General features: G+C 37.0%; 1 protein-coding gene across 8 annotated transcripts in view; it reads right to left on the bottom strand.

The window, feature by feature from the left end:
* FAR1 (fatty acyl-CoA reductase 1) overlaps positions 1-24060 on the bottom strand; it is a 66015-nt gene that overhangs the window by 27076 nt on the left and 14879 nt on the right. For 2 of the 8 annotated variants that reach the window (XM_044379711.3, XM_057317097.1), the window contains exons 2-4: positions 9218-10056; positions 8599-8794; positions 4372-4547 (exon numbers count right to left, since the gene is read on the bottom strand). In XM_044379711.3, coding sequence (XP_044235646.2) covers positions 4372-4547; positions 8599-8794; positions 9218-9423 — 578 coding nt within the window. In that variant the 5' untranslated portion in view covers positions 9424-10056. Of the gene's footprint in view, positions 1-4371; positions 4548-8598; positions 8795-8935; positions 9184-9217; positions 10057-21670; positions 21993-23644; positions 23694-24060 lie in introns of those variants that run through there. The other 6 variants (XM_026486770.4, XM_048214655.2, XM_057317098.1 and 3 more) reach the window with 5 other exon arrangements.

The following is a 24060-nucleotide window of genomic DNA, read 5'->3' as shown; positions in this document are numbered from 1 at the left end:
ACGGACCACAAGGGAATGTTTTTAAAATCACAATAGTTTAAAGTACTTTCCAAAATTCTTACATTTTAAGCATTTAAGAAGAAAAAAATCCAATTATTCTTTTAAAAGGCCAGGATATGTCACTGATAGAATCTGGTCCACGTGACTATAAAGCAGTGCTTTGATATCTATTCACATTTGCAAAACAACAGGGATGGGGAGAGTACTGTTTCGGAAAAGGTATACAGAAAATATTCTGTTACAGGTTCCTGAGGACAGGACAACAAGTTCTGGGTCACCAAGAACAAGAAATAATTCATGAGAGAAAAACTCCTGTGCATTTCTTTTTTTTAATTAGTATCCGAGGGCTCATGAAAACATACCAGACGGAATTTTTTTTTTTTTAATGAAGTAATTGGTTTGAGGTCTTACAATCATGAATGTATCTTTTTTCTTCCTTATCTCAACTGAGAGGGGAAAATCTGCTCAAATGGAAACCCAGCAAAAAAGACATTTCACAGAGAGGATACAGTCCACTAGACTGTAAGGCAATATGCTATTTTCTTTTGCATTTGTAAAACAATGAAGCTAGGGAGAGTAATGTTTTGGGAGCAGTACACAAAGGATATTCTGTTACAGAGTTCCTGAGGATGGTGACAGAATTTCTGGGTCACTGACAATAAGGAATAACTTCAGAGAGAACACTCCTGTACCTTGTCTACTCCCACGTACCTGAGAGCCCAAACCGGAAGGCACATCATATGCCTACATAAGTAATTCCCAGTATTTCTGCAAGGCTAATAATCTCACTCTATTTTACTACCATCCAATTTCCACTCCATTGAACTTCAGGCTGAGTCCCTGACATGTTAGATCAGAAAGCCAAAAAAATAATAATAATATTATCATGGTTTGATTATATGGAGTCATAAATGCATCTTAAATAACATTAGCTTTTGGAGGAGAGGGCAAAATGAACAAATCTTTGTTAACTATGGTCCATCATTAATGTAGACATAGAAGCCACTTCCAAAAAAAAAAAAAAGAAGAAGAAGAAGAAGAAGAAGAAAGAACTCGACTTGAACTGCCAATAAATCTTCCTGTTCATCTGTCTTGTACAGATATTCTGGATTGTTCAAAATCTGTGTTGACAATACTTCTAAGACCTTAAACCAGAGATCTCATGCTTGGCATGACAGACACCTGAGAGCTTATTAAAAATGCAGATTGCTGGACCTCATCCTCAGATACCTTATAATGTCTGAATTGAAGCCTGGAAAACTATATATATTTATTTATATAGTTGTATATATTAAATTATATATATACAAGTACATTTATTTATATTTTAAGATTTTATCTTTTTATGTAATCTCTACCCCTCAATGTGGGGCTCGAACTCATGACTCCAAGATCAAGAGTCGCATGCTCTACCAACTGAGTCAGCCAGGTGCACCTGGAAAACTGTATTTTAAATAAGTTCCACAGGCCATTCTGATATCTCTCTTTCCCTTTCCCACTAAGAAAACACTTCCTAGATGAGATCTCATCACTACTGCTGATTTTTTTTTTTAATTCAATGAAGACACAGACACAGATGTCTAGGGACCAATTAATCAATCTTAAGGTAGGGGACCCAGACATCTATAATTTAAAATCATACTCAGGGGTCTTGCTATAGATAAAGATTCCCAGGTATTATCCGAAACCAGGGGTCTGAATTTTGCAAGTAGAGTCTAAAATTCTGCACTGTTAACACATTTTCCAGGAATTCCTAAGATTCACAATGCATTCTGAAGTGAGTCGGTGCCCTTAGACTCAATAGCTTCTTGATCCTTTCTCATCATCCATCTTTATTTCCACTCCTTTCAAAACACCTACACCCATGATCATATGTTCGTATTCACATATTTTCATATTCAAATTGCTGCATCTCTGAAATCTGGTACTAAGAATTTCCCCCAGACCATACCATCTGCCCCTCCATTTCTCCCTGTAAGCCTGTTTTCTATCCTTACCATGGTCTCTAGTTTCTTGACACTCCTTTCCTCTCAACTCCACTGTCCTACCTTCACTTTTCCTTATTACCTTAGGAACACCAGACCCCAGGATCAACTATTTAAGAAATTCCCTTCATTACCCTCAATATCACTCTCCCCTTGTCTTTTGTCAGTATTTCTTTACAATTCTTAATCTTGATCCCCATTTTTCCCACCTCAAGATTTATAAACCATCATATCTGAAAATAAATGAGCTCTACCACTTCTCAATTCTCACAGCACTTAATGTATGCTCTGCAGTGACTCCTTACTTTCTATCCTACATTACAGTTATTTAAGCAAATCTTTTTAGGGCTTTTATATGGACTTTGCAAATAGGATCTGTGTGCAATTTTTCTTGGTTTCTTCCAAAATACTGGGTATAATGTTGGGAGTAAAATCTGGATTATTTTTTGCCCTCGCAATAAAGTCTTTGTGCCATTTTTTATTTGTGGGTAAACTTAAAAGTGATTATAAAGAGTAACTGTTTTTTAAGCAGTTATTACATGCCAACCTACACTATTATAGAATGTCTGGCCCAAATCTAATGTTGCAATATCACCACTTACACATTAATATCCATTAAAACTGCTTCACAGGAAACAATAATTTCAATGTAATGACTAAGGTTAGGTCAGTAAATATAGATGCCTCGACAAGGCAATAAATTTTATTATTCATCTATATATCTTCCTTGCACTATGAGATTGCTAGTAAAAGATGAAAGAATAATGAAAAGATTTCCCTTTCATTAACAGTAGACTTGCCTACCCCGAGAAGAGAGAGAGAAAAGGTTCCCTGAAAGGACTGTACTTTGGTCCTTCTTGTAAGGGTTACTTTGAGGAGTTTCACCCTAATTAATGTTGTCTGTTTGCAAATCAATTTCCCCTTTAAAAGCACCTAACTTCCCCTTTAAGCTAATGAGGACTATACCACAATTATCTGGTAAATACATACCTTTTTTTCTTGAAAACAGTTTCATAAGTAATCTAACAGATTACTATTTATACTAAAAACCCACCTGTTACCGCACTATCCAAGGATAGTAAGTGGCAAGTATCAAAAGACATATACAAATACCCATATATGTACACAAACCATTTATGAAAGTGAAGTTCTACTATAGCTCTACTAAGATTCTTTTGTCACTTTCTAATCATGAACACATAATGGCTGTATAGAAACAACTAAAAAGTAAATCAATCATTATCACCAGATAATAAATGATAAAGTCAAAGTTAGAGCTATGGTATGTAATTCCAAAGCTCATGTCCTTTCCAGTACACAGTGCTGCCTCAGCTTCTTCAAGTATAAAATGGACTAGCCCACAATATCACAGTGGTAACATTAGTATGGAAAAAATAATGAATGAGAAATTTACCTTGAAAACCATAAAGTACCATTAAAGAAACATAAGTGACTATCACAGTGTCCTCACCTGGAATACAGGCAAAACTTACTGTAACGCTTTGGTGCTGAACTGTCACATTATATAAAGTCAATTAAGATTTACACTTCCATATTAAACACTTTATGGGAAATAATCTCAAAACCCTTTACAAACAAAATGCAACTTAAAAACATTTTAAGAAGAAGGGCTTCATGTAATTGAAAAACCTAAAAAAATCTGAACCATTTTAAGTGGCATAAAACTATACAATTAGATTAACATTATAAGATTATTTTTTGAACATATCATCAAAAAAAAAATCCTGATTTAAGCACCATTATTTGAAATGCACATCTGTGAGATTTTTTTTAAGAAACAGTTAACATTTAAAGTGTTATTTTTTTTCTTGAAACAGGCATCTTGACAGAAGTCCCAATTATTTTTTTCAAATTATTTTTCTAATTAAACTTATATCCACCGCTGCCTGTCCCTAATATTGCTACCAAGTTTTAAAACAAAAAGAAGGTATGACCTAAATTTATAAACCATTTTATCTTACTCTGCAAAACCTGAGTTCAATTTTTTTTTCTAATTTTCAGGTGGATATGTGTGGAGTAGAAAAATAAAGCCACTGAGATATAGGCTTCTGAAAGAATGGAGGGAAGAGGAAACAAACACTATTAGTTGTTAAGACCAACACACCTACTGAAGGTAAATTTCTCTTCCTTCTCTATACTTCCTTGCCTTACAGTTAAATTCAAGGCAACTTCTAATATACAGGCACTAGCTGTCCAGTGTTTCTAAACTGGTAACAAGAAGAAAATTCTCTTAATACTTTTTAGGACACTGAAAGCTACAATTAACATAGGGCAAAGAGTTTCAAATTACCTTCAAAACAATCTGGCTAAAAATCATTTTTAAACTATGCTGAAGTTCAAATATCATATAAATACCTTTACTTACCTTAAATTTTCATTAAACCTTACTGTAGCTGCACAGTGGAATATAATATTGACAGAATCTATGATGATCTCGTTATCTTCTTCACTAAGAGCCAGTTTGGGTTGGGTGAGTTCACTGTTGATCGCTATAACTTTCTCTCTAAAATCTGGATTTTCATCTCTTAATCTGTCAAAGAGCTATCCAAGGGGATAAAATATATTAGAGCAGTATTTTTCAACTTTCTAAAACCCATTAGCATTCCACCAAGGATTACTATTCTGAAAACTTCAACTATGTTAATCCTAAAATTGCTATTCCTAACTGCTATCGTTCTGTACAGAAAACACGTGTGAAACCCACATTATTACCCCCATTTTACAGATGAGGAATCTGAGACACAGAGAGGTTAAGTAACTTGCCAAGGACACAGAGCTGGTAGTTTGCAGAGTTGAATTTGAACTGCCCATGTCTTTGCTGACTAGATTATATTGTACTGTGCCTCAGAATAGACTTAAGCAGTGCAGACATCAGGACGGTGTTTATTTATTTATTAAAGATTTTTTATTTATTTATTTGACAGAGAGAGAGACAGCCAGCGAGAGAGGGAACACAAGCAGGGGGAGTGGGAGAGGAAGAAGCAGGCTCTCAGCAGAGGAGCCTGATGTGGGGCTCAATCCCAGAACGCCAGGATCACGCCCTGAGCCGAAGGCATACGCTTAACGACTGAGCCACCCAGGCACCCCCAGGACAGTGTTTAAAATGATCATTCAGATTTCTAAAATCCAGATCTTAATTTATCACTTCATTTTATTTTGGTTTTATTCTGCTACAGTAGATTATAGTAAAATACCATTACTCATGCTCTAAATTAAATCTGCAAAACCTATAAAAATTTTAAAGAAAAAAAAGTAAATATGTTGAAGGAAAAAAAAGTTGGTAAGCAAATATACAGATTAGAATCTGGACAAACTTGAGAAATATCATATATATGGGATTCTAACCCCAAAATTCAATATTTCTTAAGTATACTGGAAGAAATAAATTAACTAAAGAATCGTTAGATCCCAAGGTGATTACAGTGTAAAGACATATTCGATTGCAAGTCAAATTTAATTTTTCATCCCAGATTTTATAAAGAAACACTGATGCTATCTCCAGATAACTGCTCTATTACACTTTGACTCTCCACTTCATTTAAAGTCCATACTTGTAGGTTAAGCAGAGATTCTCAATCTGGGAAGAAAATCTATACAACATATACAGTGCTCGCTTTCACTTCCTAAATGGATATAACAATGTTCCTTTCCACTACTGTCAGCTAGTGACTTCAATATTAATGTGTTCTTATATTAATTATTAAATATCTACTCAGCATTTCAGATGAGCCAGGCACCTTCTAGACACTGAGAAAACAAAGCAATAATCTTTGCCTCAAGCTATTTAGAATCTGATAGGAAAAGCCAGACAAGTAAACACAATTAAAATACTATGCTTTAAGGGTAATATTACAGTGCTATGAGACTATACAGGAGAAACAACTAACCCAGCTTGGGAAGGACCAGAAATCATAAAATAGGATAGTGTTCGAAGCAGAGAAAGCAGCATATATAACCACCTAGAAGTGAGAGAGCATTAACATTTGGGGAGTTAAAATCATTCAATAAGACTTGGTCAATGACTGAATATGAGGGATAAGGAAATGTGAACTCCACCAGGACAGGGACTACATCTATTTTGCTCGGCACACAGGTCCTAATTAGCTGAGTGCCTGGCAAGATGTAGACATGATAAACGTTTGTTAAGTGAATAAACTCATTAGGTGGAAAACCTGGGAAGAGATCAAAATACAGTTATGGAGACACAAAGTTCGGTTTTTTGAATGTTGGGTGAAAATGGCCTCTGGGACACCCAGAAGACAGCTCTAGTAGAGGTAACTGGGCCTGTGGGTCTGGAGTTCACGGAAGGGAAGAGCCAGACTACCCGTACAGATTTTACTAACCACATACAGGTAGCCCTGGGAAGAGAATATCGCCCAGGTAGTAGCAGTGATGTAGCACCCTTGGTCCAGACTAGATGAAGGTTTTTCCAAATCTATTAAAATACAACCATTTGTCTCACATTAAACAGAGGGTGCTGAGTAATCACCTAACTAGATCTATTAAGAAGAGATGTTTAGGGGGCGGGCAGAAAAAAAAAACAACCTGAGGAATGATCAGAAAAGTACTTTTAATACCTTGAATCCACACTTTTCATTCTCCCACATTGCCAATGACCTTTAACTCCCCTTCATATCGGGTATCTCCAACCACCAAGACTGGCTCATGCTGCTTCACAAATTACATCTCAAACCTGATACTCTTCCCTTCTCTAGCTACCATCTCTTTATTCAACACTATCTCTTCCAGTGCTTTTAATCCATGGGCACCCCAACCAGTTCCTACTTTACTATGCTCACTAATGGCCTCTTTGATATACTTCATTCCTTTTCTAGAATTATTTCGTGGTCAATTATTTTAGTTCAATCTGCCACCATATTAATGGAGTATCTTTTCCCGGAGACATTCATTAGTGGTTCTCACCTTGGGGAAATTTTACTCTCGAGGGAACCTCTGGTGATATCTGGAGACATATTTGGTTGTCACAACTGGGAGGTGTGGCCAGGAGGGAGGAGCTTCTGGCATCTCAACTCCATACAATTTATAACCAGGTTAAATCACAAAAGTTCAATAAAATTTCAGGCTTTAAGTGTAAGGTATTCTTTTTCTTTACAAATTAAGACTTCCTGTGGAGGAAAGTTTTTAGATCCACTGCCCTGGAGCCCCAGAGGAGATGCCCAAATCTTTGACATTTTACTCAGGCTCTCCATTCTAGCCAAGACTTTAACGCCAGTAATTGCTCCTATCCAGTCTCTCTTGACACGTCCACACTCCCTCTTCTTCTTTTTTTTTTAAAGATTTTATTTATTTATTTGACAGAGATAGAGACAGCCAGCGAGAGAGGGAACACAAGCAGGGGGAGTGGGAGAGGAAGAAGCAGGCTCATAGCGGAGGAGCCTGATGTGGGGCTCGATCCCAGAACGCCAGGATCACGCCCTGAGCCGAAGGCAGACGCTTAACGACTGAGCCACCCAGGCGCCCCTACACTCCCTCTTCTTTCCCTTTTTCCTCTTAAACATTTTCTATCCCATTAAGGCAAGGACTCTATCTTATTTATCTCTGAATTCAACCCCCTACATCAAGTCAAGCGCCCAACATTGATTATGCACAGTAAATGTTTTCTGAAATATAAAAAATGAGTAACAATAAATAACCTCTTACCAGGGAAGGGAGTCATTGGGAGGGGGATTAAAACATAGTAATTACAAGTGATCAAAAGGTACTAGATACTACCTAATAACTAAAAAATTACATAGCTACTATACTAAACTTACTGTCAATGAATGTCAGACAAATTCATTCATTCTGAGAGAATTCAAAGCTTACGACTATGAAATAATTTTACTCCAGCTCATTCCCATTTTTTCTTAGCAATATTTTTCTAAAGTTTCAAAATTCATGACCTATTCTTGTATTCTAAATGACCCCTCTGTCACCATGTTCTTATTGGTCAAATGGGAGTATGTGACTTTGCTACTTCCTAACACTGCTGTAGGGAGCAATCAGTGCTTACAAATTTTTTTTTTATTTAAGATTTTATTTATTTGACAGAAAGAGACACAGTGAGAGAGGGAACACAAACAGAGGGAGAGGGAGAAGCAGGCCCCCTGCTGAGCAGGGAGCCCAACACAGGGCTCAATCCCAGCACCCTGCGATCATGACCTGAGCCAAAAGCAGACGCTAAACGACTGAGCCAACCAGGCGCCCCCGTGCTTACAAATTTTTAAGTGTTATCAAAGGACAGTGTTTCATAGCATAGTAGGTACTAGTTAGAAACTACCTCTTAATTATTTACTATTCTGAATACTATCTAAAATATCTAGTCATTACAATAGGTCTCGAATATTCTAAAAATACATTAAATACCTAACATAATAGGTATTTTAGAACTTGTTATACAATTTGCCCACTACAGAAGAAAGCTTTCTTTCTCCTACTATCACAACTCATATCCAGTTTTACTGTAGGATTTTTTTTCACTAATTTTTTTCAGGACACTGAAGAAATAAACTGAACAGCTGATGATTATAATAATTATACATACAAACACACATTCTTTTCTTTTCTCCAAATGATCATTTTCCCCACTTACCTTGCCACTAATAATTTCTTCTACTCGCTCTTGGGGTGTCTGTCCAGCTTTCTGTCTCACCAAAACATACACCGAATTCACTTTAGGACAAGACCTCAGCAACTTTTCCAGGAGTACCTTCCCTAGGAAACCGGTAGCTCCCGTGAGGAGGACATTCTTGCCTTCATAGTATTCTGGGATTGAAACCATTCTGATCCTAAGGAAAACACAGCAAATAAACATCAGTTCAAAAATCTATGTTAATTCTTATGTACTAAAAATCTCCTGGTACTGAAATAAATATTTTAAAGGACAGACAAAAATTAAAGTCGAATGTTAACAAAAAGGGGACTTTCACCTTTGGTCCACTGCAGTAAGGTGGAAAGAACAACGAACTGCAAAACTGGCTTCTGATCCCTGTGTTTTCCCCTTGGATCACCTCGGACAAGTCATTCACCTTCTCTGGGCCTGGGCTTCGTTAGTACACTTTGTACTAAATGACTTCTAAAAATTCCTGTTAAATTCTACACACAAATGAATCCTATTTCTCTGTCTCCAAAAGGATTTATAACACCAAATAGAGGTCAACAGCAAGACTCAATCGCCTAGCTTGTATTTCATGGTGAGGTATCATATTCACCTATCATCACCAGTTGGAACAAGAAGAGGTAACACCAAGTCCTTTCTCTTCCATGTCTGTAGTGACAATATATCCAAAAGGTACTTAAATCTACCTTTTAAAAAAGTCACAGAAAGAAATATATGGGCTGACTTATTCTCCCCTGTCCAAGTTCTACTAGAACTGCAGAAAAGATAGTATACTAAGAGAACAAACAAAAGAACCATGATGAATGGAAAAAAAAAAAACAAGATGCAGAAGGTTTCGTGCAGTATGTCACTATTCAAAGCTCAAATACATGCAAAACAATGCTCTTTGTTGTTTAGAAATGCACATACATGATAATATTAATGGATGCATGAGGAGTGCAACACAATCAGAAAAAGAGAATAGGAACTTCAATTGTATTTATGTTTTCTTAAAGATAGAGAGTAGATACATGTGTTTTATGTTCAAATTTTTCATAATGATAAAAATAATAAATTCATAACAACCTGAAGATAATAAACAGACCCATTAACAAGCAGAAAGGAGGGAAGGAAGGAAAGTAAGAAGGAAAGTATTTCTAGAAGAAACAGCCAAGACTAAACTGACAGAGAAGCCATAGCAGAAGAAATAGCAACCCAAGCAAAGCAAGCATAGGAAAGGACTTACACGGAGGCAAGAGCTACCCCAAGCCCCTGAACAGAGAATACCAAGCTCAGGATCAAGAAGCTGAATGAAAGGAGAGGGAAATCAAGATCATTAAAGGACTGCTCTCACAACAGCAGAGCCACTCATGACAGCCTTACTTCCTGTACAAACTTGAGCTCCCAGGGCTTAGTATTCAGATCGGCTGAGAAGGACATCCAGCATGGGTGCTAGGAAGAAAAGAGGAGTAAGTAGGGCTGCACCTGACATTGCTCCTAACATCCACATATTTTGGTGGGGGAGGTGGAGAATCAGGAGAAAGGAAACTAAAGCAACCAAAAGGAAAAAAGTCTCACAGCACTTCAGCCTCAAAATAAATTTTAGGTCCTAAGCCTATCTGACTAACGTTGGCCCTCAAGACAAATTCACGCAGAACTCTCAATCAGTAATCTCGTTTAGAAGAAAGCTCTTTTAGAGAAAGAGACCTCAAAAAACTGAAAGGAAGCCAGTATGAATCACCAAAATCAATCATGCTGGTCCTTCATAAATATGAATAGATAACCAAGGATTACCAGATATTTAAGAAATACCTAACAAAATTAAGAAGGACCAAAATGAAAAGCAACAGAATTAACCACAAAGGAAACGAAGGTAATAAAAATTTTACAGAGAATTTAAATTCTAACAGAAATTCTTCAAGCCAGTCACAAGAATATTGCATCCATAAAATAAACAAACTACTATAAAAAAACAACAGAAGAATAAGAAAGCATGTGAAAATCAGAAATTCAGATGTACAGAGAAAATCCAATAAATACATCAACTATTAAAATTAAGTGAATTTAAAAAGGTCACTAAGTACAAGGTTTATACAGAAAAAAAGCAAATGTATTTCTATACATCAGCAACACAGAAAATGAAGTAACAACAACAACAAAAAAACTATAGCACTTATCACACCATCCAAAACACTATCGAAAATAGCCAGTATTGATGAGGACACAGAAAAACTGGAACCCACGTACACTGCTTATGGGAATGTAAAATGGTTCTGCTGCTGTGGGAAAGGCTGGTAGTGCCTTAAAAAGTTAAACACAGAATTATATGACCTTGTAATTCCTCTCCTAGGTATATACCCCAAAAAACCTGCCGACAGGTACTCAAACAAGTACATGTACATGCCTGTTTATAGCAACACCGTTTGCAACAGCCGAACTATACAAATAGCTCAAAATGTCCATCAACAGATAAATGGATAAACAAATTACGGCATACACCTACAACGAAATAGTATTCAGCCATAAAAAGGAACGAAGAACTGACACACACTACACTAGGGGAATGAACTTCAAAAACATACTAACTGAAATAAACCAGATACAAAACGTCACATACTGCATTGATTTCATGTATAGAAATATCCAGAATAGGGGGCGCCTGGGTAGCGCAGTCGTTAAAGCGTCTGCCTTCGGCTCAGGGCGTGATCCCGGCGTACCGGGATCGAGTCCCACATCGGGCTCCTCCGCTATGAGCCTGCTTCTTCCTCTCCCACTCCCCCTGCTGTGTTCCCTCTCTCGCTGGCTGTCTCTCTGTTAAATAAATAAATAAAATCTTTAAAAAAAAAAAAAAAAAAAAAAAAGAAATATCCAGAATAAATCAATCCATAGAGACAGAATGCAGATTGGTGGTGGCTGGCAGGGGCTGAAGGGTGGGCAGAGTGGGTAGTGAAGAGAAACTGCTTAAGGAGTTTTACTCTGCAGTGATGGAAATGTTTTGGACCTAGACGGAAGTGGTGGCTGCACAATGCCGTGAATGTACTAAATGTCACTGAATTCTTCACTTTAAAATGGTTAGGAGCACCTGGGTGGCTCAGTCGGTTAAGCGTCTGCCTTGGGCTCAGGTCAAAATCCCAGAGTCCCTGGGTGGAGCTCCAGGTCAGACTCCCTGCTCAGTAGGGAGTCTGCTTCTCCCTTTGCCCCTCACCCCACTTTCATGTTTTCTCTTCCTCTCTCAAATAAATAAATAAATAAATAAATAAATTCTTTTAAAAAAAGAAAAATAAAATAAATAAAATGGTTAATATACGGACGCCTGGGTGGCTCAGGCATTTAAGCATCTGCCTCAGCTCAGGATCCAGTCCCGCATCAGGCTCCCTGCTCTGGGAAGCCTGCTTCTCCCTCTGTCTGCTGCTCCCCCTGCTTGTGCTCTCTCTCTCTGACAAATAAGTAAATAAAATCTTTAAAAAAATAAAGTAATTAATATATTGTATAAATTTTACCTCAATAAATTATGTGTTTTAAACTACCAAAAGTTAGAAATAAATCTGAGGGGCGCCTGGGTGGCGCAGTCGTTAAGCGTCTGCCTTCGGCTCAGGGCGTGATCCGGGTGTTACGGGATCGAGCCCCACATCAGGCTCCTCCGCTAAGAGCCTGCTTCTTCCTCTCCCACTCCCCCTGCTTGTGTTCCCTCTCTCGCTGGCTGTCTCTCTCTCTCTCTCTGTCAAATAAATAAATAAATAAAATCTTTTTTAAAAAAAAAGAAAGAAATCTGAAAGATATCTGAGACCTCTCTTCTGAAAACTACAGAACACTGAGAGAAATTAAACAATACCTAAATAAATAGATATACAATGTACATTCCTGGATTAGAAGACATCTTCATACAATGTCAGCTCACCATCCTTAGATTCAGTACAATCCCCAACAAACTCTAAGTTATTTTACATGTGGATGGAAACTAAGATTCTAAAATGTTATGGAAATAGAAGGGACAAGAATAGCCAAGACAAGCACTAAGAACAACAAAGCTGGAGAAATTCATTACCATATAACAAGATGTATTATAGAGCTACAGGAATGTGTTTTTGGAGCAAAGATAGAATAGTGCAGTCAATTCATTATCCTTACATAAAATGAATCCTGACTTCTCCCACATGCCACACACAAAAATGAATTCTAGACAGACTATACCACCTAAATGTGAAAGGTAAAATAATTACATATCTAGAGGATGACGGAGAACATCTCCATGATCTTGGGGTGGCAAACATTTATTAAACAGGACACAAGAAGTGCTAAGCAGAAAAGAAAAATACTGATTAACTGAAAGACACTAAAATTAAGTTCATCCCACAATACTATTAATAAAGAGAAAAGGCAAATTAGAGTAAAAGATACTTGTAGTATGTATACTAACAACTGATTACTATCTAGAATATATAAAGAACTAAAACTCAATAAGGAGAAGAGATAAACCAACAGAAAAATGGGAAAGGCCTGAGGGAAGCATAAAGGAGAATATCCGAACGGCAATACCAAAGAATATCCAAATAACCTATAAGCACATGAAAAGGGGCTCACCTTCATTAGTTTTCAAGTTAAAATCACAATGTGATCCCACTATACTGTCCCCAATAGGGCTAAAATGAAAAAGACAGACAACACATAGTACTGATAAGGATGCAGAGAAACTGGAACTCTTCACCTACTGCTAGAGGAAGCACAGACAGGTTTTTAACACTTCGTAAAAGTGGTATTACCTACTGGGGCTGAACACTTAACATATCATATGACTTAGCAGTTCCACTCCTAATTATATACCCAACATATATGAGTACATATGCTCACCAAAAAATTCATAAACAAGTATGTTTATAGGAGCACTGTTCCTATTGGCCCCAAATGTATATTATATTCATACAATGGAATATTTAAAAACAACGAAATGAAGGAACAATCACTACATACGACATGCTTGGGGCTCAGAAAGAGAATACTGAGCCAAAGAGGCCAGACACACAAAGTGTATACTATATAGTGTCATTTACATGAAGTTCAAAAACAGGCGAAACTCATCAGTTAAAAGTCAGAACAATGGTTATCCTGCAAAGAAGTAGTGACCAGAAGAGGTGTGAGGCAGGCTTCTGGGCTACTGGTAAGACTTCCTGAATGTATGCTATACACCAATAAAAATTTTACTTTAAAAAATAAAAACATCGTGTGACCACATGTCTTGGCTTACCTGGAAAAAACTGGTTTATACATGCTATCCCAACTTAAGTTTCAGTAGAGCCCTCTGAAGTGTTTCAGTCTGCACAATAAGTTATATGGTTACTCTAGTTATAACCAGCTTCAGGTCTAAATAAGACTATTTCAAGATTTTAGTGACCAAGAGCCTAATTAAAACAAATAGCTCATTTAAACTTATAATGTTAATAACTTCATAGAAGAGATACGAAGAAAACTGTGCATCAACATACCTAACAAATCTGGTAGGTATCAATAACAATTATATGCTACTTACATGTTAACCACAGTGTACTGAGACATGACCTAAAACAAGTCATCTGATTCTCTAAGCTTCATTTCTTTCATATGTAAGAGTTTATTCAATAAATATTTATTAAGCACCGACTAGATACCAAACACAATAAAGTTTTCCACAAGTGTACATATGCATTTAAAACAGAAAAAAATATAAGGCAGTTTTTCCTTTAATAACTTAGGATTTACAGCCTGAATATATGATTGGCTCAACCCCAAACTAACAAACTACATTACTTTCTTCCCTCATCTACAAAGACAACTTCCCTCTAAAGCCTAAACAGCAAATCTGTTAACACCAAACAGCACAAAATTTTTACCAAACTTAATTCTTTCTCCGCAAGCTTAGCAACATAAAGGCTGCTTGCTAAGATGGTTGAAGAATGAAACTGCTTCTTACCAGTTTCAGGTAACCAGCCCAAAGCTATTTACATGTGATTTACATGGTTTTCTTCAGGGAAGAAAGAATAGAATTCCCACAAGTACCCCACTTTATCACAATGCCACCAAAAATTTTACAGGCACTAAGTATTTTTAAACTCTGTATCTAGGTATTCTTGATTCCCCCCATCCACCAATACATTTATTTCACCCTAATTTAATGGCAAAGCCAAAACAAATGAGAATTCTTTCAAGGCAAGTCCGGACTTGTCACATCTTCCACATAGTCCTGCCAATGTAGCCAGAAGCTACGAGAAAGACAGAAGCCAGGAAAGAAAATGCTGCCAATCCTTCTAGAGCATGCTGTTCTAATTCCTGTTGTGTGATTCTACTACATAGCAAGATATCTAAAGCTCCTGTCATCTGCTGAAAAGTAGCTGCAGCACTGCAATACTGAGGAAAAACAGCAGCATTATCATTCCTGTGTGCTGGGCTGGAAGAGCTATGAAATGTGATTCATATTTATTTTTACTGTTCTTGAGCTGCCTTTTAGAAAACATCACTTAACAGTAGCAGCTGAGTATTTTCTTCAAAAAATACCTATCTTACAGAACTAGAACAAATACTAAAATTTGTATGGAACCACAAAAGACCCTCAATAAGCCAAAACAATCTTGAGAAAGAAGAACAAAGCTAGAAGTATCACAATCACAGATTTTAGGACACACTACAAAGCTGTAGTAATCAAAACAGTATGGTACTGGCACAAAAACAGACACGTAGATTAATGCAACAGAACAGAGCTCAGAAATAAACCCATGCTTATATGGTCTATTAATCTATAACAAAGAAAGCAAGAATATACAATGGGTAAAAGACAGTTTCTTCAACAAATGGTGTTGGGAAACTGGACAGCTACATGCAAAAGAAACTGGACCAGTTTATTAACACCATACACAAAACTAAACTCAAAACAGATTAACAACCTAAATGTGAAACCTGAAACCATAAAACTCCTAGAAGAAAACACAGGCAGTAGTAATCTCTTTGACTTCAGCCTTAGGAGTGAGTGTTTTTCTACCTGTTTCCTCAGGTAAGGGAAACAAAAGCAAAAATGAACTACTGAGACTATGCCAAAATAAAAAGCTTTTGCATAGCAAAAGAAACCCATCAATAAAATGAAAAGGCAACCTACTGAATGGGAGAAGATACTTGCAAATAATATATCCAAAATATATAAAGAACTTATACAACTCAACACCAAAACCCACAAATAATCGATTCAAAATAGGCAGAAGACCTGAATAGATATTTCTCCAACAAAGACATACAGATGACCAACAGGCACGTGAAAAGATGCCCAACATCACAAATTATCAGGGAAATGCAAATCAAAGCCACAATAACGTATCACCTCATACCTGTCAGAATGATTAGTATCAAAAAGACAAAAAATAATGATGTTGGTGAGGATGTGGAGAAAAAGGAACCCTCCTGCACAGCTGAGGGGAATGTAAATTGGTGCAACCACTGTGGAAAACAGCATGGAGGGTCCTTGAAAAATTAAAAACACAATTACCCTACGATTCGGTAATTCCACTACTGACTATTAACCCAAAGAAAACAAAAACACTAATTCAAAAAGATATGCACTCCTATATTCACTGCAGCATTATTTACAATAGCCAAGATACGGAAGCAACCTAAGTCTCCATAGATGAACGGGTAAAGAAGATATATATAGATATACAGATATACAGATATACAGATATATAGATACACACACAGTGGACATTACTCAACATAAAAAAAAAATGAAATCTTGGCATTTGGGACAACAAAGATGGACCTAGAGAGTATTATGCTAAGTGAAATGAGTCAGACAGAGAAAGACAAATACCATATGATTTCGCTCATATGTGAAATCTAAAAAACAGAACAAATGAATAAACAAAAAGTAGAAACAGACCCATAAATACAGAAAAAGACTAGTGGTTGCCAGAGAAGAGGGGCAGGGGAATAGGCAAATATGGGTGAAGGAGAGTGAGAGGTGGAGGCTTCCAGTCATGGAAGAGTAAGTCACAGGGATGAAAGGTACAGCATAAAGAACTTAGTCAATGGTAGTATAATAGAGTTATATGGTGACAGCTGGTGGCTACACTTGTGGTGAGCATAGTATAACATACATACTTGTTGCATCACTATGTTGTACACCTGAAGCTAATGTAACATTGTGTGTAAACTATACTTGAAATTAAAAAAAAAAAAAATACCTTCTCTTATGGTTCCAAAGTTAAAGAGGCAAAAAGCTTTTAAAAGACCGGTAAAAATGCTGGGCACCAAATATCACTATTATTTTCAAGGTTTTCTTGCTAACGTGGGTTTTTCCAGTGGTCTTACGTTATGCATTTATATTAAGAAAACATATTATAAACGTACTTAAATGGAGATACATTTACTCACTTCCTATATTCACTGACTTCAAGTCCAGATGCTGCCACTTTGAAGCCAGGAGATCCTAAGATAAAATTACTACTCTGAACCTGTTTCCTTATCTGTAAAAAGAGGACATGCAATAGGTCTTAAGGGCAAAAAGAGCCTGAAATGGCCACAAATGCAGAATAGCACTCACTAGGTCAATGCAAACTGCCCCTTTGTAACACAACTATACTCTCATAATAAATGTCCTAATATTGGGTAAGACCAATCATCTTCTTTCAATTAGTTTTAGAAACTTAGTTAAGATGAATGAGGAAAGACCAGGTCCTCCCTCTCCCATTTGAACTTTTTTTTTTTTAAGAGTTCTCTCAAATAGATAAAGCTATCAAAGTGAGAGACTGGGGTATTACAATAACAAGAAAAGAACAAAAAATCTAGCAAAGAAAAAAAGGCAGCTCTTCAGTACCAAGAAATGGGGATTCCTTTCCCTGTATTAGAGCTAAAAACTTACTACAATTAAAACTCTTAATACTCTTGTCAACTAGTTGTTTCAGACACTTGCTAAGCAGAAAGACAATCGTGAACAATTATGTGGAGAGTTGGGCATGGTGGGAGGAAGGAATTAAGAGGCAATTCCAAAGGCTTGAAGCCAAGTTTTACAGAAGACTCACCTGTGACGAGAAAAATAAATAACAAAGCGAAGAAAGGAAAAGGAAAATCTATTAAGCACAAAAAATCGTATATCTCATGCTTTCAGATACAATCTCCTACAAGTCTCTTTAATAATCTACTTGCGTTAGGTTGCTCAGCACACCTATGGGCAGAGCCAAATTTGAACCAGTATCTTCAAACTAAATCCCACAGTTTGGGGGGGGTTATGTGTGTGGGGGGGGGTTGTGGGGTGTGGGGGATAAAGTTTCTACTTGTCCTGTCAGTTGAGGTAAAGGCATCAATCAACTCAATGGATAAGGACTGAGTGCACAGCACTGGAAGAGAAGTTCAGAGAAAGTGAAAAGTTTGGAAAAGATAGTCTTGAAGGTGCATTTCTGAACGGGGCCTTCTTGGCACATAAGAGACAAAAATCTGCTTCACAGAAATTTTAACATATGAAATAAGGCAAATTCTTAAAATTCCACATCATTTCACAATAAGAGTCGAGAGGCCTACCTAGCAACAAAGAACAGAAATGTAACTATTTACTGGTTCAGGTAGACTCTTAAACAATTAAAATTTAAAGGCAATTAGATTTTACCAGGACTTCCATTGGGCCATTTCCAGAGGCAGCCAACAAAGAGAGAGAGCAGAAGAGGTCTACGGTCAAACAGAACTTGACTCAAAGACCGTTTAGTTGGGCTTAATTATTGTCAGTATCAGTCTGAATAAAAAGACATTATCCTCAGGTTAAGAAATACGCACTTATCAAAGGTTAGTGGACTTATTTCCAACTCTGCTCCACCCAACCCACTGAAAGACCTTACCTAGACAGAATCATTCATTGGAATGTTAGAAATAAAAAACCCAGATCAAGAGAGGCAGTAAGGGTGGAAGACAAGAAGCTCTGGGGTCTTGCTTAAGCTAAGTAACAAATTCAAACATATTTCTACAAATACCTATACCAAAGTAATCCTAAGAATCACTGAATTTTGAAAACATGTATGGTATGTAACTGTGAAAAATAGAAATGTTGTGAGGGAGAGTGGCACGGATCAGAATATATACCTTAAAATATGTCACTTTGGCATATGGATTACTTTCAGCTAAAGGCAATTGAGATTTAACAGATGCAGAAAGAAGTCTTCCCTGAGCCTCCCCTACCTGACTAAAAGCAGGAACTTTTGAGAAATGAGGACTGCCGTAATGAGGACTCTGGGGGAGTTTTATGGCCAAGGAGATGATGTAAATAAAGGTAGCACTGAGATGAGTCTGCACAACAAACCTTACTAAAATAACCCCTATCTTCTGTTACTTTCCCCATATACTTAACTTCCTACAATTTACTGCTTCTAGAAGCCCAAACTCCTTTTCCTTTGTCTAGCCACTTCTCCATATTTTTTTTGCATTTTTAATTGACTTTATTTTTTAAATTGTTTTTTATTTTACTTCCAGTGTATTTAATATACAGTGTTATATTAGTTTCAGGTGTACAACACTGTGATTCAAGAATTCTATACATTACTCAGTGCTCATTGTAAGTGTACTCCTTAATTCCCATCACCTATTTCACCCAACCTCCCACCCATCACTTCATAATTTATCATTCTTTGTTAATATGGTATATAAGCTTTCAAGTCTTACCACCTCTCTGTGGGTTTTCATGTCTTTCCTGTGACATGAAAACCCTAGTGCACATAAAAAAAGTGTGTGTATATACCATACACACACACACAGACACACACCCATTTCCTCCTGTTAATCTGTCTTTTGTCAGTTCAATTAGCAGGCACCAGTCACTGAACCTAAGAGGGTAGAAGGCAAGTGTTTCCTTCCCCAGATAAGGAAACTAAATCTCTAGTGAACCCATTTTCAGTACTGTATGAAATCAGGCCCCACTATAAACTGTTTCCTGCTAAATAACGTAGGCCCTTTGTGGAAACAAGCCTTTCATATAACCTCATGCCATGACACAGAAGGAACCCTTGGGCTCGGAGTCTAGCAGGGGTGGGCTAGAATCCAGATACACCCATTTATCTTGGGGGTGAACTTACTTACCTATTTAGTTCTTTGGTTTTCTCATCTCTGAAATACAGATAGCATACCCAACTACCTCTTCACTTCATATCATTTTTGTGAGGATAAATGTAATACACAAAAGACTGGACACATAATTACATTTTTACAGTTTTAAATAGTTCCATAAGAGCCCTTTCCAAATTCAGGAATCACAGTTGATTTAAGGCAGGCTGCCTGGAATCCAAACTTTGAGAAACACTGCCTAACCCATTTTCAAGGTAAAATGGAAGAAATAATAGGCAGGGATTTAAAAAAATCTTTAAATCTAACCTTTAGAACATAATACCTGTCCAGCTCAGGGAATGAAGAACTTTAACCTAAAGACCCCACCCATGCTACTGCACTATTAGGGAGAAAAACCCTGGCAGAGCTCTCAGAGACCTGACTTCGCTAGCAATGTGGGATGTATAGAATAGTCTGCTGCCTTAAATCTGGGCTTTTATCATTCGGTAGATGAGTTTCTGAGACACCCACCTGCTCAAAAAGCTGCAGTTAATTCCCTATTCTCCTACTATGAGTCTAAACCAGAGGATGGCAACCTATTGCTCCAGAGCCAAATCTCTCCTAATTCCATTTTTTATAAATAAAATTTTGTTGGAACACAGCAACATCCAGCCTTATGAATTACCCATACTTGCTTTTATACTTCAACAGCAGAGCTGAGTACTTGCAACAGAGACTTTATGGCCCACAAAGCCTAAAATATTTACTGTCTACCTCTTATCAGAAAGTTAAAAACCTAAATGTCCACCAACAGGTAACTGAGCAAACAAAGTGGTATATTATTATAATGGCATACTCTGCGTCTAAAAAAAGAATGAGGTGGTTCAACATATTTATTCTGATATGCAATAGCATTCATGATAAATCTTAAAAGTCAAGAAAGTAATATATCATATGATACACCAACTTTTACGAAAAAGGAATGGAAAGAAGTATGCACATGCTTATAAATACATAGATCACTTCTGGCAAAAAAAGCCAAAACATTGGTAATGATGGTGACATCTGAGAGGGAGAACTCGACAAATGAACGGAGACGATGAGCATTTACTTTTCACTACCTATCCTTCTGTGCATTTTTAAATTATGTACTATGTGCGTGTGTTATATATTTTTAAAACATTTTTTATAAAATAGAAAAGTCAGAGGGTACCAAAAAAATATTTGAAAGCACAAATTTTCCTCTCAACTAGCCAGTCCCCACTATATTTTGTCTTCTAACTATTTACAAACTCATTTTCATCTGTTAGAAAAAAGTTTGACAATTTTTTTTTTTTTTTGAGCAACACAAGCGGGAGGGAAGGTTTATTAAAGCAAAAAGTATACTCTCAAAATATGAGAGTGAGCAAGAGAAAGAGACAGACAGAGGCAGGGAGACAAAGACAGAGAGACAGACAGTAGGTTGCACCTGACAAATCTTTTTTAAAGTGAAAATAAAAGGGTAGCGTAAAGAAAAAAACAAAGGCTATTATCTTTCTTCTGCTAATCTTTATCACTTACATTTACATTCCATTTATTAGATGGAAAAATCTATTAGATTAAAAACCAGATGATAACTATGAAACTGCTGAAGAACAAGACTCAAACAGGCTAGATTTCAAGAATGAAATGTGAGAAATTCGTTCGCCCTTCAAATAATGCTGACCTTGGGATTAGATGCCCCTCTCTTCCACCTCCTGAGAGATCGCCTACGTTCACCACGTCCACTAAGTAGCGAAGTACACAGAACTACCAAATACAGTTCTGCAGTGAGGTCTAGGCTTGTTCTACCTGTATATGTTTCTTTCTGCATCAGCAATTTTAACACAAACTGTAAAATCTGACAAATCTTTATTTGTAAGGACTTAGTTCTGTGTTTTAGCAGTTATAAATTTATTTAGGGCAACTAAGCACTGAATATGAAAGTCTCAAGTTAATGTCTAACCATTCAATTCACTTTCCTATAAATCTCCACCACTTAATGCTGTACCTTGAAGTAGGGTCCATTTAGCTGTCTTTCTCTTAAAATTCGGCTCCTCTGTGCCTTTACCATGTAAACAAAGCCGAAGTCAAAACCTACCAATGGAGACAGAAGGGAGACCCAATGGACAAAGATTAAGATATATCATCTATCTTTTCATTGGGAGTCACTGACTGACTCCAAGTCAGAGGTCATTCTGTGTTTAACATAGCACATCCAATGCCATTTTTGTCTTACTGTCCTAGGCCTCTAAGCTGGACGACCACCTGGTTGGAATACCTAGGGAAATTCAAGCACCAGATCAAAAGTTGAGCTAGATGGTCTTTTAATATCCTTCAGATTTCATCACTGAAAAGTAAGAAAAAAAATTTAAATATCCTTAAAAGGGAAGAATTACAAAGTATTCTAAACCAACAGTTAGCAAAGGTTTTCTGTAAAGGGTTAGGTAGTAAATATTTTCAATTCTGTGGGCCATACTATCTTTATATCAACTACTCAATTCTGCCATTTGGGGCACAAAATCAGCCATAAATAATTAAGTAAACGAATGGGTACGGACGTGTTCCAATAAAACTTCACTCAGAAAAAGAGGAAGGCAGTGTGAAAGCCATAGTTTGCTAATGCCTATTCTAAATAATGATTTCCTATATCTCATATTCAGGAAAATGAACACAAATGAGAAATGCATCAACAGGAAATCAGTCTGGTCTGAAAATTCATCTCCTGTGATTTCACTATTATTAGACTTACCATGCATAGCAATGTAAAATAGTAAATACTTGTTTGGTATAATATCTTCAAAAACAAACCAACACCTGAATGCCAGGCTTCAGAAATATAATAAATATGCCTGAGGCTAAATGCAAAATTAAAACATATCCTATAGCCAGTTTCAAGGTATGTAAAAAAAAGAAAATCTGTATTTTTAAAAGGAAAGCCCATTAAGATGTTCAGGGGTGAGGTTTGGGCAATATTATTTTGGAGAAAGGGGACAAGTGAAGAAAAGCATAAATACACTTCTATCACAGAGTCAGAAACCCTAGACCACTATCTTTTTCAAAATAATTTTGACATAATAATCAAAAAATAACACAGAATTGGGGTGCCTGAGTGGCGCAGTCGCTTGGGTGTCTGACTCTTGGTTTCAGCTCAGGTGACTCTTGGTTTTAACTCAGGTCACGATCTCAGGGTCATGAGATCAGAGCCCAGTGTCAGGCTCCATGCTCAGCGCAGAGTCTGCTTGAGTTTCTCTCTCCCTCTGCTTCTCCCCACTATGCACTCACATGCTCCATCTCTCACTCTCAAATAATCTTTAAAAATTTTTTTTAAAAAAATAACAGAATTTAAAGAGGTCATGAGCTAATCTAACAAGATATAAAAGTCTGTTTATATACTGGTACACATCTAAAAGAACCTAGATTCTTCTTCTCTACTGAAAAGTATAATATTTTTTACAATTTTACTTAGCTACAGGTTATATATGGGGGTGAGGAACAGGAGCGAGGGGAAAAGAGACTAATAAGCACATGATAAATATCACATAAACATGAAAATCCCCCCAAAAAGCTACATGGAGCTGCAATGACCGTGAGGGGATCCTATACATCCTACACATATGCCTCTGCTTCCTCCTCCTTTTCCCTTTTGTTTTTCCACTAAAAGGGAAATGGGGATTAGGTATCTCTAACCAATCGAAATTAATGAACTCTCTAAACCAGAAGTTCATGAACAGGCTTCGGGGGGGGGGGGGGGTTTAAGGGTAGAAGTTCAAGAACACGTTACAGTTTCAAGCAAAATATTGTTGTGTGTCTGTATGTATGTACGCAAATAGAGTCCCATGCATACATCTGCACATTTTTCTAGGGAAAGAATCCACTGCTTTTATCAGATTCTCAAAGGGGCCAATGAGCCAAAACAGTTTAAAAACTACCATCAAATTTTATGTGTATTATGTGTGCAAGCAGGAAGGAAGGGGGGACTTACCATACAGAGAACAGACTTCATGGGTACTGATGAAAAATGCTATTCACATCTACTCTGGAATAAAAATTTATAAATGGTTAAAACATAATTACACCAATCTCCCTTGAGGCCTGTTATGGATTGAGCTGTGTTCCCTCAAAAGAGATAGGCTGAATTCCTAACTCCCAGCACCTCAGGATGCGACCTTATTTGGAAATAGGATCATTGAGGATGTAATTAGTTAAGGTAAAAGATACCACACTAGAGCAGAGTGGGTTGCTAATCCAATTATCACAGGTGTCCTTATAAGAAGAGAGCCACGTGAAGATACAGGGAGAACTCCATGTGTCAACAAAACCAGAGATTGGAGTTACACAGCTACAAGCCAAAGAACACCAAAATTGCCAACAAGAAAACCAGGAAGAGGCAACAAAGGA

Source organism: Ursus arctos, unplaced genomic scaffold, assembly GCF_023065955.2.
Source record: "Ursus arctos isolate Adak ecotype North America unplaced genomic scaffold, UrsArc2.0 scaffold_23, whole genome shotgun sequence".
In the NCBI taxonomy this organism is placed as follows: Eukaryota; Metazoa; Chordata; class Mammalia; order Carnivora; family Ursidae; genus Ursus; species Ursus arctos.
Note: the sequence above shows the minus strand (reverse complement) of the source record. Positions and strands in the feature narration are given on the sequence as shown.